Source organism: Ascaphus truei, chromosome 1 (assembly GCF_040206685.1).
Source record: "Ascaphus truei isolate aAscTru1 chromosome 1, aAscTru1.hap1, whole genome shotgun sequence".
Taxonomy (NCBI): Eukaryota; Metazoa; Chordata; class Amphibia; order Anura; family Ascaphidae; genus Ascaphus; species Ascaphus truei.
In genome coordinates, this window is record NC_134483.1 from 452,910,681 (window position 1) to 452,925,280 (window position 14,600).

The 14,600-nt window shown below is 39.5% G+C and overlaps 1 protein-coding gene across 4 annotated transcripts in view; it reads left to right on the forward strand.

Moving 5' to 3' along the window:
- Nucleotides 1-14,600, forward strand: part of EGF (epidermal growth factor) — a 201,479-nt gene that overhangs the window by 150,922 nt on the left and 35,957 nt on the right. For all 4 annotated transcript variants that reach the window (XM_075617161.1, XM_075617162.1, XM_075617159.1 and 1 more), the window contains exons 12-15: nt 341-489; nt 1,478-1,582; nt 3,205-3,428; nt 8,099-8,266. In XM_075617161.1, the coding sequence (XP_075473276.1) occupies nt 341-489; nt 1,478-1,582; nt 3,205-3,428; nt 8,099-8,266 (646 nt within the window). The remainder of the gene's footprint in view (nt 1-340; nt 490-1,477; nt 1,583-3,204; nt 3,429-8,098; nt 8,267-14,600) is intronic.

Here is a 14,600-nt window from a genome sequence, read left to right on the forward strand (position 1 = left end):
GCATTATGTGTTCAATATTCTTCCTTGCTATTTAAATATTGTGTAGCACATTGTGATATCCCTTTTATTGGCAATTGTGTTTTTACAAGGCATTAGTTTGCATAATAAATAGCAGTACAATTAGTAACTGTAACCATTATGACAAGATCATTTTTAATTGAATAATGAAAGGGCTGAGGACAGACATTGGTGTTATAGTGAAATGTTTTGTGTTTGTCCCTTGAGTGCCTTTAGCGTCTGCATATACTGTAAGACACAGATGTTATATAGTCTATTAGAAATTACGGGACAGCAAAACGCAGTCATCATATTTTATGTATATACATAATTTTATTCTTAGATTTACTTTGCACACACAGCCCTGAAGTGGATAGAAAGTGCTAACATAGACGGCACTGGACGTGAAAAGGTGATTTCTGAAGCCTTACACATGCCTGAGGGTCTCACTATTGATGCAATTAACAGAAAACTGTATTGGACAGACAGGGGGTATGTATTTTCCATTACAATTTGGCAATCATTTTCTAAAACAATTATATTCTAATATATTTATGTACTGTATACTGTACATAAAGATCAATAATCACACACACACACACACACACACACACACACACACACACACACACACACACACACACACACACACACACACACACACACACACACACACACACACACACACACTGTGGCACAGCATAATTTCTGTAACTGTATACTGTACATAAAGATCAATAATCACACACACACACACACACACACACACACACACACACACACACACACACACACACACACACACACACACACACACACACACACACACACACACACACACACACACACACATATCTCTTTTGTAATTATATATTTAAATGCTGTGGCACAGCATAATTTCAATATCTTTTACTCCACATTGATTATTACTTTACTTTGATTTTGTTCTCTCAGATAATTTGATATCAATCAATTATTATTACAATAAAGATCTTTCTCATATGCTTAGATACAGAGAAATGTACGTATTTGTATGCAAATATTAACTACCACGCGTCTTTATATGCACTACTGTATTACAAGTGCTCTTTACTGAACATAAATGAATTACCGAATGTCCCCAGTGGTTGCTATTTCGCAGAAATTTACATACTGTACATTTTAATACATTATCCGCCCTTATGCTGTAGGTGTAATACTGTAGATAGGCAAAATAGAGGCGGCAAAACTGGCAGTTGTGTACAGTATGTGTTATTTTGCCAGAGTCAATAATGAGCTGCATTTTGCTGAGTAACCTCTGGTTTTGTTTCTATTCTTCAGTCAATTTAGGAATAGTCATGGATGTGGCACAACAGTATCAATTATTGTAACATATATTGTTACATTTCTCTCAACTTTCTTCCCGCCAATTATTAATTTGTTGCCTGAATACTGAAACGTGGCTGGACTAAAAAGTCAGATTTTTATTTTAATTTCACAGAAAAGCAAGTATTGAAAGGAGTGATTTGAATGGGAAAAACAGAGAAAAAATAATCCAAGAAAACATACATCAGCCAAGAGGAATTTGCGTTCATCCGTCGGCTAAGTAAGTATGCTAAGTAACAAATATATATATCTAGATACATACATCTATAAATACACCCAATATTTATTTTATTTATAAACTGTATATTAATGAATGAAGTAATAGTAAGCAGTCCAGGGCTGGTTGAAAATGTTTATGTTTATTACACAAGTTCTCAACACCTGTATTTATATATTCACTATTGGGGTTATTTACTAAAATCTCCACTCTGCAAGAGCACCACCAGTGCAACAAAATTGAACCAGGTGTATCAAAGGAAACACCCCTATATACTTTATGCATTTTAGTCATCTAACAAAATCTCTATTGATACATTTATAATAAACCAGCACAGATTGCAATTCACTGCCAAACCTCTGGGATTCATTGAATGTGGGCGTTTAAAACAGCAGGTCCATCTCAATGCTGTATCTATTTTTCTCACCCGTGTAAAAGTGTTCACTGAAAACCTGTCTTACAAAAATGCTCAGGTTTGGCGTTTGCATGGCAACACTGTAGTAATGCCCCAAAGAAGGAGGCTGCTATGTGTGTGACGCTGGTCCAGCCAGGGTTGTCCTTGTAAGGTATTTTTTAAATTTTAATTTTTTTTAAATTTTGTTCCTAACTTAACATTTTATTTGCAAAAATAATAAACCTTGGGGGAAGACACAAGAGAAGAAGGGAATGATGTACCTACAAAATACATAACAGTAATGACACTAAAGATCTGTCAGGTAGTAACGAAAGGTCAAAAGACACACACATTGCAGACTGTTGTATCAAAGCAGATGTAGAGCATGCATTTGTGCAGTCAATCCTACATCCCTATAATAGATGGCAGGGCCATTGTGTATATTGAAAGTTATTTTTAATGAGTTCTGATATTTCTGTCATATATGAGGTCCTCTTATAAAATGTAACCACAGATTCTATTCTTCAATGCATTTCTTCATGGAATCGCCAAGAACGGAGGATAGGTTTTCATAGTACAGATCAACCCCCTTATAACGCTGTGCTTGGGGTCCAAAGAATCACATTGCGCTATAAGCCGATTGCGTTAGAAATAATGTACAATTGTATGCATTGTACAATAAAGTATTTAAGATACCAATAATCGTGTTGTAAAGTATTCATAAATACAAAAATTGGGAGCCGCGCTTGCATCACATTATAAGCGGATTCGCGTTGTAACGGATCGCGTTATAACGGGGTTGAGCTGTACATGCTTTGCCAGATTTTTTTTTTTTTTTTGTAACCATAGAAATGTCTGAAACTGTCCGCTTCCACGTTGTGTTTATACGACATCTTGCCGCTGGCGATATACATGTTACACTTCTTCTTTTATAATACTCTAAGTTCTTGCATGGACATCAGTTTTGGGATGTACAGTGACCGGTGTGAGGAAATGTATGAGGGATAATAGATATTACCACAACACTCTACTCGTTGCATCAATATAAATTTGTAGCTGACATATTTTAGACAAGATGGCTCCTGTTTATCTCATTTGTAGCAGTTAACAGAATCATGCAGAAAAAAAGTCATCGACTGCCAACATTACACAGCATACTGACTTTATATCACGTAGGAAACATGGCTCTCGAAATCACATGGCTTTCACTGTTTTCTTTTTTTTGTTAAAGGAGATTATTTTGGACCGACATGGGGGCCAATCCCAAAATAGAAAGCAGCTCTCTAAAAGGATCAGAGAGACTGGTTGTAGCCAGTACTGACCTGGTGTGGCCCAGTGGGATAACGGTGGACTTTCTCACTGACAAGCTGTATTGGTGTGACGCCAAGAGATCTGTCATCGAATCATCTAACCTGGACGGCTCAAACCGGCAGACACTTTCCCAGAATGAAGTAGGTGAGATTTCGGGGTAATATATACCTTTTTGTAAATATTCGACTTTACATGAACCAAGCAAATTCTGTCAGCTGGGTATCCACCTAAGGGGAAACCTGCTTTGTGGATCATTCCAAATCTGCTTCCTCCCAAACAGAATGCAATAAAATTTTTGTTAAAGGAGCAATCCCATCTACTTTTTTTTAACCTATTGATTTTGTTACAGAATTAGAAGCTGAACCGCGCTGTGGTTAACTCCCCTGGTTCCTGAAATACCTAGCCGTTTAGTTGCCAGTGGTTATTCTCCCTTTAGGGAAATCAAAATGGCCGCCAAATCTTGCGGGTCCTGGGGGATGACGTTGCGTCGTCCTATTGGACAACTATGGTGGCCATCTCAAGGAGAATACTGGCAACTTAACTGGTGAAGAAGGTATCACACAAGAGAAACAGACAAAGTCATGTCTCAAGCGCTCATTGACAAAAACAGCTGTGCAGACAGTACATTGTTACATTAAAAGATATCACTACCTATAAAAGACTGATGTTTAGAAAAAAAATGTTTTGTTTTTTTAAGTAGAGTTATATTCACATAGTTACATATATGGGCCAATCTTTTTCCTTAAAGAATATAAAGATATTTATATACATACACACAAATACACACAATGTTAAGGACAAAAGGGCCCCCCTTTTGTTTTTCATCCTTATACATTTCTTGCTCAATCCCCATAAAAATGTGCACAATTACATAGTTACAAAGTAACTAGCTTGCGGTGGGTTGTTTTGTAGAATAACACTATATAAGAAGCACAATCATGGGCGGATTGCCCTATCAGGCGGTCAGGCTTGCCCCGGTGGGCTGGTGCTGCGGTTATGCCGCAGCATGCCCACACGCAGCACCGGCCCACAGCACGCCTGCGGTGCTGCGCTATGCATCACGGTTACTGAGGCCCCACACTCTTCCCCACAACAGTGAAAATGTTTGCCGGGGGAAAGAGCGGGGCCTCTGCAATACGTACCTGTTTCAGAGCGGCCCTCCTCCATCGACATTGCGACGTTATATGACGTTGACATGGTGAGCGTTGCCATGACAACGTGCCGTCACGAACTGCCACGGGAGGAGAGCCTGGCAGGTAAATGAAATGCCCGGCCACATTTCACCCCCCGATCCGCCCCTGAGAACAATGTAGACAATCAACTGATGTTAACTAAATTTCTGTCGCTTTATTATGTCAACAAGTACCAGATACACAGTGCCAGGTTCATGTTCATTAACAAAGATATAGGCATTTTTCCTTTGCACTGTAACTCGTAAAACTGTTGTAATCTAATCTGAAAAACTACAATTACTATAAAGTCTGAGTTCAATGTATGGTTCAAAATGTCCTCCTTCTGCTGAAACACACGCCCGAAGACGAGAACGCCCCTGTCTGATTGCATAATGGATAACGCATTGATCCAGCTGCTCCCACTCCTGAACGATGCAAATTCATTTTTTCTGTCCTTCTAGCGACAATCTGTTGTCAACAAACATTTTATGTACGCGTTTTGGACCATTAATTCTTGCTCTCTCAAACCCTTTATAATGTGCTTATCTTCGTTGCTAAACACCATTTTGTAACTATGCACTTCATGAGGTCATTACGCCATCACCAACTCCAAAGAATATTTATTAGATTATCAAATAATTCTAATATGTAATAATCTATTGTGACAGACCTACTGTATAATTGCTCAAATATTCATGACAATGTTGTGATCTTTCTGCAAGATATGACGAAAAATAAAAGGATTCTGTTTTTTCCCAACAATATATATGCACCACTGCTGTGAGGAACACCCCTGCCTGTTAACTACTGCTAAGGGACATGCACCTACCTTTTACTGCATTCACGTGAGTGACAACGACTATATATATATATATATATATATATATATATATATATATATATATATATATATATATATATATACTGTATATATATACTGTATATATATATATTTCAAGCAAGTATAAACCAACCTCACACTGATGATACCCATCAAGGTTGAAACATGTCTGTGAGTGGTTTAAACTTGCTTTGCTAGTCCCATGCTGTGTTTAAAAGCTGTGTGAACGGCGATACATCAGCTTAAATGGGCTGCATGTGAATGGATATTCCAGGCAAAGGGTGCATGTCATTTCCCAGAATCCCTTGCTGCAGTGGGAGCACTGTGTGCGAGGTGATAATGGTTGAAAGGAAGGTGATAATGGTTGAAAGGTTGATATATATATCAACTGTAAATGTGGTTTTTGTCACTTTTTTTACCCACCATAACCTTAATAAGTGTGGAATACATATATATATTGTACATTGTAACATCGCCGGAAGAAGAGATCAGTGTATCTCGAAAACTCGCACAAATAAAAGCATTTCGTTAGCCACAGAACGGTATCATCTATTTATTTTTTGATTATATATATATATATAATCACAACATTCTCTCTACAAAATTACAATACAAGGTAAATAAATTACAAACAAATTTACAAATTTTACAAAGTACATTCATTTTATGATACTTGATAAGTGTGCGATGTCATTGGATAAATGTAGCATAGGTTAACTTGATGGACATACTGTACTGTATGTCTTTTTCCAACCTCATCTACTATGTTAGTGACGTGTTAACATGCAGCCTGGAGAAAGGAATCAACCACAGGCAAAGTTAAATGTCCTGCCCCTGTGCCATAGCCTTTTAAACAGTTTTACAAAGGCTGAATATCTGCATATTAATGGTGGGGAAAAAAAAGATAACAAAACATTATTAGCTTAATGTTAAGATTTCAGACTGCAGTATAGTATAGGTTAAAAAGTTAATAAATGATCATTTGCTTAATATGTTGTTGACTCCTGTTGTGCTCGATGGCAACCACCATTCTTGCACCTTTACTTGCTGTACCTCAGCAGTAGTGCTTAGTCTACAGTATGGTACTACTCATTGGTTGACTTCTGCTGTCCAACATAGGTCCTTATTCAAAAAGCTCCACAGTGACCAATCAGGGTTTATTATTGCGAAACAGAAATATTCTGGGTTGCTGGTCTACTCCAGTCCTCACGGGTCACTGACCCGTCAGTTCTGCATGTAACACATGTGCTCCAGCGGGCAATAAATTCACAACTTTACTTGGCGGCCAAATCATAAAAACTGCAGGGGACATGTTGCTATTTCTTCGTTGCACACCTTTTGTCTGATGACTATGTCAATGCAAATGACATTTGCTGGTTTTACTGTACACTTTTGATGTTGGATTCATACTGTAGCTTGTGGGGAAGACGGGTTAAATAGAGACTGCTGCTGTACCATAGGGTTCCCTGTAGCTAGTTAGGATGTAAGGGCTGCTGGGAGCAGAGGAGAAGTCGGTGCTATACAGACCCCCAAGGGTCACTTTTCTCCAAAGTAAGTAGGTTGGTGGAGGTTATGACTCCAAGCAACAAACGAAAAGGGACATGTGAACATATTATTTGTGTCTGCCATAAAAAGGTATGAATAAAGCTAATCCTGAGTGCGACCTGCAACACGCGTCCCTTGTCTAATTCATTCTGTAAGAAATAAGCAGACTAGGGACAGATAGCCAGCACTCCATGCCTTGTGTGCCTCGTACGTGGATCCATGGAGATACCTGTTGTATGTGACCTCCGGAGAGAGAATAACTCATTACATAGTTGAAGCAATCTCTAACCCTTCTTAATTGTCTATTATATATTTACATGTAATATGGAGTGAAATATGGGGTCTTACTAAAGCGTGGCTAGTGGTTACAGTCAGACTGGGAGAATATAAATGGAAGCATATTACAGCCCTGTAAATCTTGTCACGTGTATAGGTTTACATACAGTGGGGTCAATAGTAAATAAAATAAGTTGTAATCCAGTGCTTGTGGAATGAACCTTTTTTAATTGAAATTTATATTAATTAGGTATCACAGCTTCTTTAACACCGCAACTGTTTTCTCAGTCTTTTTTTGCTGGAATGGATGCTGCAAAGGTAGTAAATTAACATTGGAGAAGGAGGCGAGGAAGATACTTTGGTGGTTATTCATTAAACTGCGATAGTACCGATCAGGACGCTATCGCACAATTAATTCCAGTAACTTCAATGGGAGTTATTGGGACATAGTGCCGTGACCAGCACTTTTGCAGTTTAATGAATAACCTCCATTGAGTACAAAATGACATTGTTTGTAATCCCACCTGACATAGAGTTTACATGCCAGCTGTGTGTGAAACTACAAGGCAGATGAAACACTAATGCGTTTAAGTTCGACAAATCATACTGTGATTTGTACTGCTTCAAATAACTTTATTGTAAACTCATTCCTGTATATTCAGCTCTGAGTCAGATATTCTGACTACTGTGGGTGGTGCACTTTCCCACCCGTTGCCTATAATATCTATCCTGATTACGAGTAATTACTGTGTGTTAAAGAATCCCGCATGGAGGAAACATGGAGAAAATGCCACACACGCAAAACCATGAATCATACGTTCCCAGAATATACATTACAAAATAAATCATTTTTTTATTTTTATGACAAGCATTGCCACTCTGTTAAACAGCACGTCTTATGGCTGTCAGATATTGTATGCTAGATTTTTCGGTGTGTGTAATACTTTTGCAATTACTTTAAATGCATAAATATTTTGTAGGCCACCCCTTTGACATAGCAGTGTTTGAAGATCACATATGGCTCTCTGACTGGGTTCAGCCATCAATAGTAAGAATGGACAAGAGGAATAGGCAACACTGGATACGTCTTCGAGGCAGTATGCAAAGGCCCTCATCCCTCGTGATAGTACATCCCTTGGCCAAGCCAGGTAATCTTTCCATAATTACACATTACTTGCTGCTTTGTGTTTGTTCAAAACATTGTTAGAAATGCATTTGCCTACATGTTGTAAGAGGTGTTTTACTACTTTCTTGGAGTCTGATACAGGCATACCCCACATTAACGTACGCAATGGGACCGGAGCATGTATGTAAAGCGAAAATGTACTTAAAGTGAAGCACTACCTTTTCCCACTTATCGATGCATGTACTGTACTGCAATCATCATATACGTGCATAACTGATGTAAATAACGCATTTGTAACAGGCTCTATAGTCTCCCTGCTTCTGCACAGCTTTGGTACAGGTAGGGAGCCGGTATTGCTGTTCAGGACGTGATGACAGGCGCATGCGTGAGCTGCCGTTTGCCTATTGGGCGATATGTACTTACTCGCGAGTGTACTTAAAGTGAGTGTACTTAAAGCGGGGTATGCCTGTATTATCTATGGTAGTCTTGTGTAACCTTTGTACAGTCTCATTTAGCAGCTTTTTTTTTGAGTTGTAATAAAGTAAAATCACAATCTTGTAACACCTTCTCTTCTATTTGTAATATTTGTTTCATAATTCTAAATATTTTAAATGCTTTTTCATATATTTCAGAGTTTAGGGAAATTCATTGAAAATTCACAACGAAATAATTTGTTATATTATCAGTATTTCTCTAACATTTAAAGTATGTGAAAAGGGCAATGCAAGATAATGTGCAAGGTAATACAAGTAATTATTGGTCCCTCGGTGACTGACCGCATATAAAAACCCACCCCGTAGTATCCCACGTCACCACCTTTGAAAAAGCCTCTGCGAAACGTGCGTCAGGTGGGAGGCGGGACCAGGCTGACGTCATGACGCATCTCCGTCGGGTTGTGGGTGAGAGGCACTGCTGAGCGCCGGTCTTAGCCGCGAGCTGCTACCTTGCAGGTTTGATACATACAGTACATACTCCCTGAACCGTTACTAGCAGCCTAATGTGATTTCATAGCAAGGTGTGCGTATGTCTTCTGCTTTTGGTTACTACATCGTGACGACGGTGCTCTAAGTATAGTAGCCATCTGACAGTATATTCTTGTGATATAAGCAGAAGTGCTTTGTATGTTGCGACTGCAAGCTTCAGAGTAGCAGCTTCTTAGACACTATGTATATGTTACTCTTGCGGCTTTCACGCTACCCATTGACAGATTGCTCCTCAGTAACCACTTTTTGACTTTGTAATAGTGCATTTCTTTAGCTTAGTATAGGAGGCTATAACTTGATACGGGCTGAGACCCATGCCTCAGGGCCATGTTAACACACTTTGTGGGCCATTCTACACTTTTTGCACTTTATTAATGTGTATTTCATAGCCATTGTGACTATTTTGCTAATATTACTCTAGATGTGTAAACATTAATTGTGTGATTAGTGTTTGATTTAATGCACTAGATTTATATATTCGGTCTGATATTTATCTTGCGCCGACTGTGGTTTTCTGGGGGAGCATCCATATATATGTGTATTTCCTGTATTCTGAGCGTCATGACGGTCAGTCCCTAGCTACCTGTCTAAATAGTACAGGTTTTTAACATAATTGTTCAGTGCTGGACTTAGGGATTTTTTGATAAGCTACTGTGAGCTATCTCACTACTAATAAGTACTTACCTGCCAAATTTTCCCCTTGTTCCAGTTTATGTTTTATGTCTGTTGGTTTGTTTTATATGTTAGGTCACTGTTGTTTATCAATAGTATGTGTTTAGATGTATCACCATTTATTTTAATTATTATAATAAAGTATCACTTATTAATCTTAATTCATCATATCAATCATTACAATGAGTGCTTGTTAAAGGGTGTTTCCTTTCTTCCCATTTCATTATTACTCCCATTCCCCCTTTGCACCTTTGTTATCATGTATTAATCTGTACATTAGGCTGAAGAGAGAGTCACCTTCCCTCCCTCCCTTTCCCCCCTTTACCCTACCATTATTTTATCATACCATGCAGTAATGTGCGCTGCTGTTCTGCTATTCTAAACAATGTTGTTATCTTTGGATAATTGTTGTTTGGAATGGGTGTACATTGGTTACACCTGCTCCTCCTCTCCAAATTTACCACCACTATTAAAACAACATTCTGTGCAGGATTCTGACAAATAAATACTAAATACTGTGGGTGTGTTATAGCCAGTGTTCGACAAACCTATACATTTGCTCGCCCCGGGCGAGTGGATTTAACCCCCGGGCGAGTAAATATTGGCCCAAGCAGCACACGTTTGGTACTAGGTGGCGAGTAGATTTTTTTGTGTGGCGAGTAGATTTTTTGGTGATTTGTCAACCACTGGTTATAGCTGTCATTAAAGTAGCAATATGGGTTAACTTAAAAAATATATTTAATATTTTTTTATTACATGTTTGAAGCAGGGGGTCTCTGGAGCTGAACCCCATTAGTTTCAGCTCCGGGGAGCCCCTGCTTCCAGAGATACGTAAGTAGTTGTGCCAGTATCCCTGCAAGCAGAGAAATTGTGTTCCTTAATCTAATGGCGGTGTTTAAATGTCCCACGTCACGCGGGACAATAGGAAGCCGTGTCGTCATCTTGTGCGACTTCCTATTCGCCCGCGTGACCTGCACCTTTCAATTCCGCAGAGATACCAACACACCCTACGGAGGTGAGTATCTCTGGAAGCAGTGGAGTAGCTATAGCCCGGGCAGCCAAGGCAAAGCCCAGGGGCCTGCGCTCTTGGGGGACCCGCTATCTCTGCCGGCTGGTCATGCACATGCACGATTGGCACTTGCCAACTCCGGATGCGTGATCAGTGTTTGCCGTTCACTCAATCGTGACCGGCAAGCTCCGATCGTGCATGAGCTACCAGAAAACGCTGATCACGCATGCGCACGAGCAGCCGGCAACATTTTGCGAATGTCCAGCTACAGTACACCACTGTCTGGAAGCAGGGGTTCCCGGAGCTGAAATGAACAGGTTTCAGCTCCGGAGACCCCCTGCTTAATAAAAAAAAAGATATATATATTTTTTAAGTTAACCCGTATTGCTGCTTTAAGATTCATTTACCAAAAGCCATGAGCTTACACTAATGTAAAAGGCCCAATGCTATTCAAATATTACTTCCATTTATGCTGCCACATCCCATTAGTTTTCGTTTCTCATTTTACTTAATTTTCATGCAATAGATTATGAAAATCTAAGGATTTGAAAACGCATAAAGTGTCACAGCTTAGCATAGTACCACCTGACATGCTTTAGCCATGCTGTATATTGTACTTGGCATGCAGAGGCTCAATGTGCTTTTCTTTGGTCAACATTTGACCCTGCTGTAGTTAACTGACTACAATGCTTTCTGCAGTTCATTGCTTTCTTTTCTTTCCGCACAGCGTTACTTCAGCTGTGCATCATTTACAAATGTAGGCCCTCTTTTCTGTCTCCTTAGACTGACTCCATTTCACTAGTGTGGGATTCAAATCCTACTCCCCGTTATAACAGTGCTCTCCCCAGAACAGGGAACGTGACCCAAATGTCAGACAATAGTACAGGACACTAGGCCTTGAATAACAAAATGCATTTATAGAAACCCTGTATTGCCATAGATCCACAGTACAGACAAAACTGATACTCAATCGGAGGATCTAATACACAATATTACTGTATTTATAAAACGCTGCACAGTCGTGTCCCAATGTCTTTCCCAAGTCCCCACGACCCCGTGTTATGAGTGGCCCGTGTGTTGGGGACGGCACAATGTTGGAGCTCTTAGTAACTGTGGATGTAACACGTGGCAGACCTGTTCTTCCCAAAGCCTTCAGTACCCTTGTCTGTGACTGAGGATCCGCTCGTTCAGTACTGATGACACCGGTGACCCATTTGGTTGTTGACCATCCCAACATCCACCAGGCCGTCTCAGCTCTCTCTTTATCTGCGACTGCTACTACTTGCATCTCCATGCATCTCTCTTTCTCTGCACATTCCCGCTGCGCCTCCTTGCAGGAAGAACTGACCCCGAGTCTTAACCAGTCCATCCTGAGATCACTCGGCCTCTAAATGATTCCACCCATCTTCTACAGCCTTTCTTATTGGCTGCTTCTCTGTCTATTATGGGTCACATCCTCCTCCCCCAGAAGTGACTGCCTGATGCAGCACAGCAAGCTGGGAGTTGTAGTTGTCCTATTGCAGGCACGGGGCAGTGTGTGTGTGTCAGCCGCCTGCACTTACAAGGGGGTTACACAAATGTTTGTTGAATACATTGCTATCTATTCCTGTGTACAAATTGAGATGCGCAAAAATTATTTGCCAATATTTTTTGTATGATCACACTAAAACACTCTTATTCTATATTGTGCATATTAAATAGGGGTTAAAGGCTCAGATCTACAAAGCTCCATTATTGAGTAAGCGAGACATTAACATAAGTTAACACATCGTTAAGTGCTAATGGGTATCTTCAAAGCTCACTAAGGCAGTGTTAGGTGTTGTTTTCAGCTGGAAGGAGTCCTTGCTTTACTAAAAAGGTTGTTAGTGCTAACGTTATGCAAAGAGGAGTTCCCTCTAACAACGTGTATCCTCAGAGCTCCGTTTTAGTTAATGCAAGGATTTAACGTGACGTTAGTTAAGGTTGTATCTAAATGTGGCATTACTCAAATTCCTGAATAGGTCTTTTTCAGGGCCTGGCTAAGTGCAAGACCACAATTACGTAAGATTTAACTATCATATTGTTATTTACAGGTTTCTTTCCCTCTCCTGTCTTTTTTTTTTTTAAAGCTTTAATTAAACACCTGCCCAGGGACCTGATAGAAGTAACGCCGCCTTTGGGTAAGACAGGCTTAACGCCATGTTATATGAAGCTGACGCAACGCAGTGCTAACTTCCCATGGCGTTAAGCCTATGCTACTGAGATAACGGCCGTTATTTTTGCATATATTTTGCTTTGTGGATTTGCATTAACCTTAGGGAACATAATGTCTATTACTGATTTTGATAACATGCTGCTAAGTACCTCAAGATAGCAGAGCCTTATTGATCTGGCCTATGAGAGCTATGTAACATGATTCCCGAGAGATGCCTCTTCATGCACAGCCAGACAAGGGAATTTTTGTTTGGATCTTTGCAAAATATAACAAGCTTTAAAATATAATCAGGTTTTATTCATTTAACAGAGTTCAATAGCAGATGTTAACACCCTCAGACTTGCGAGATATATTTACATAGTTCCAGGTGGTCCTCGGTTATCCGACGGAATCCGTTCCGGAAACTAGCATCAGATAGTGAAAGCATCGTAAAGCGAATCCCATGTTAAAGGGCGGCGGCGAGCGGCGGATAATCTGTTCGTTAGTCGTAAAGCAAAATGACAAATAGTGAAGACCGCCTGTACATAGTTGCATAGTAGATGAGGTTGAGAAAAGACCATCAAGCTCAACCTGTGCTAAATTTAGACGGCAGATACTTTATCCTATTTTTGTATTTACAGTATTTTGATACATTTGAACATACAGTATAGAAAGAGAAAAAATGATGGCCACACAAGCAAAATGTGGGTTTGAAATACTACGTCAAATGACTCCTCCCCTATCTTCTCTTACAAGCATTACCCAAATCTCTCTCTAAAGAACAACATTCTGAAATAGTCAATAAAAGGTGAAATGTTAGCGTACTGTATAAACAATAGAGATAGACAGCACACAAACTTAAGATCAAAAGGGGATGTGCAGTGTGCACAAGGGAACAGGGAGGACCCTATTTCCTCCAAAATATAATTGGAAGAGAGAGGGGGGGGGGGTTCCCAGACTACTACTAAGGCACCAAATAAATCACAGTGAATGGGTTAGGGAAAGACCACAGGGATAGGGAGGGAGGACAAGGAAAACCACAAAGGGGGGGGGGGGGGAGATAAAGGAAAATAGGGGGGCAATGCTTCGGGGCAATGGCCCCTTCCTCAGGCCTGTTCCCAGAGGTCAAGACAGAAGACCAGAGGTACTTCCCTAAACCCTGTACAACATAGTGCAATTCTGTTTCAAGCTGGTGCTACTACCATATACTGTATATATGATAGTAATAAGGATTACCTAGGGCAGACAAAACAAGCAGATACCTCTACATCAATATATATATATATATATATATATATATATATATATATATATATATATATATATATATATATATATATATATATATATATATATATATATATATATATTGATGTTAAGCAACACTAACGTTTGTATTGATGTAACATGCATGGATCAGTACTTGTTTAAACTGATTGCTGTCATTAATTTCTATGAATTTTGATACAATTATATACCATCAATATATATATATATATATATATATATATATATATAC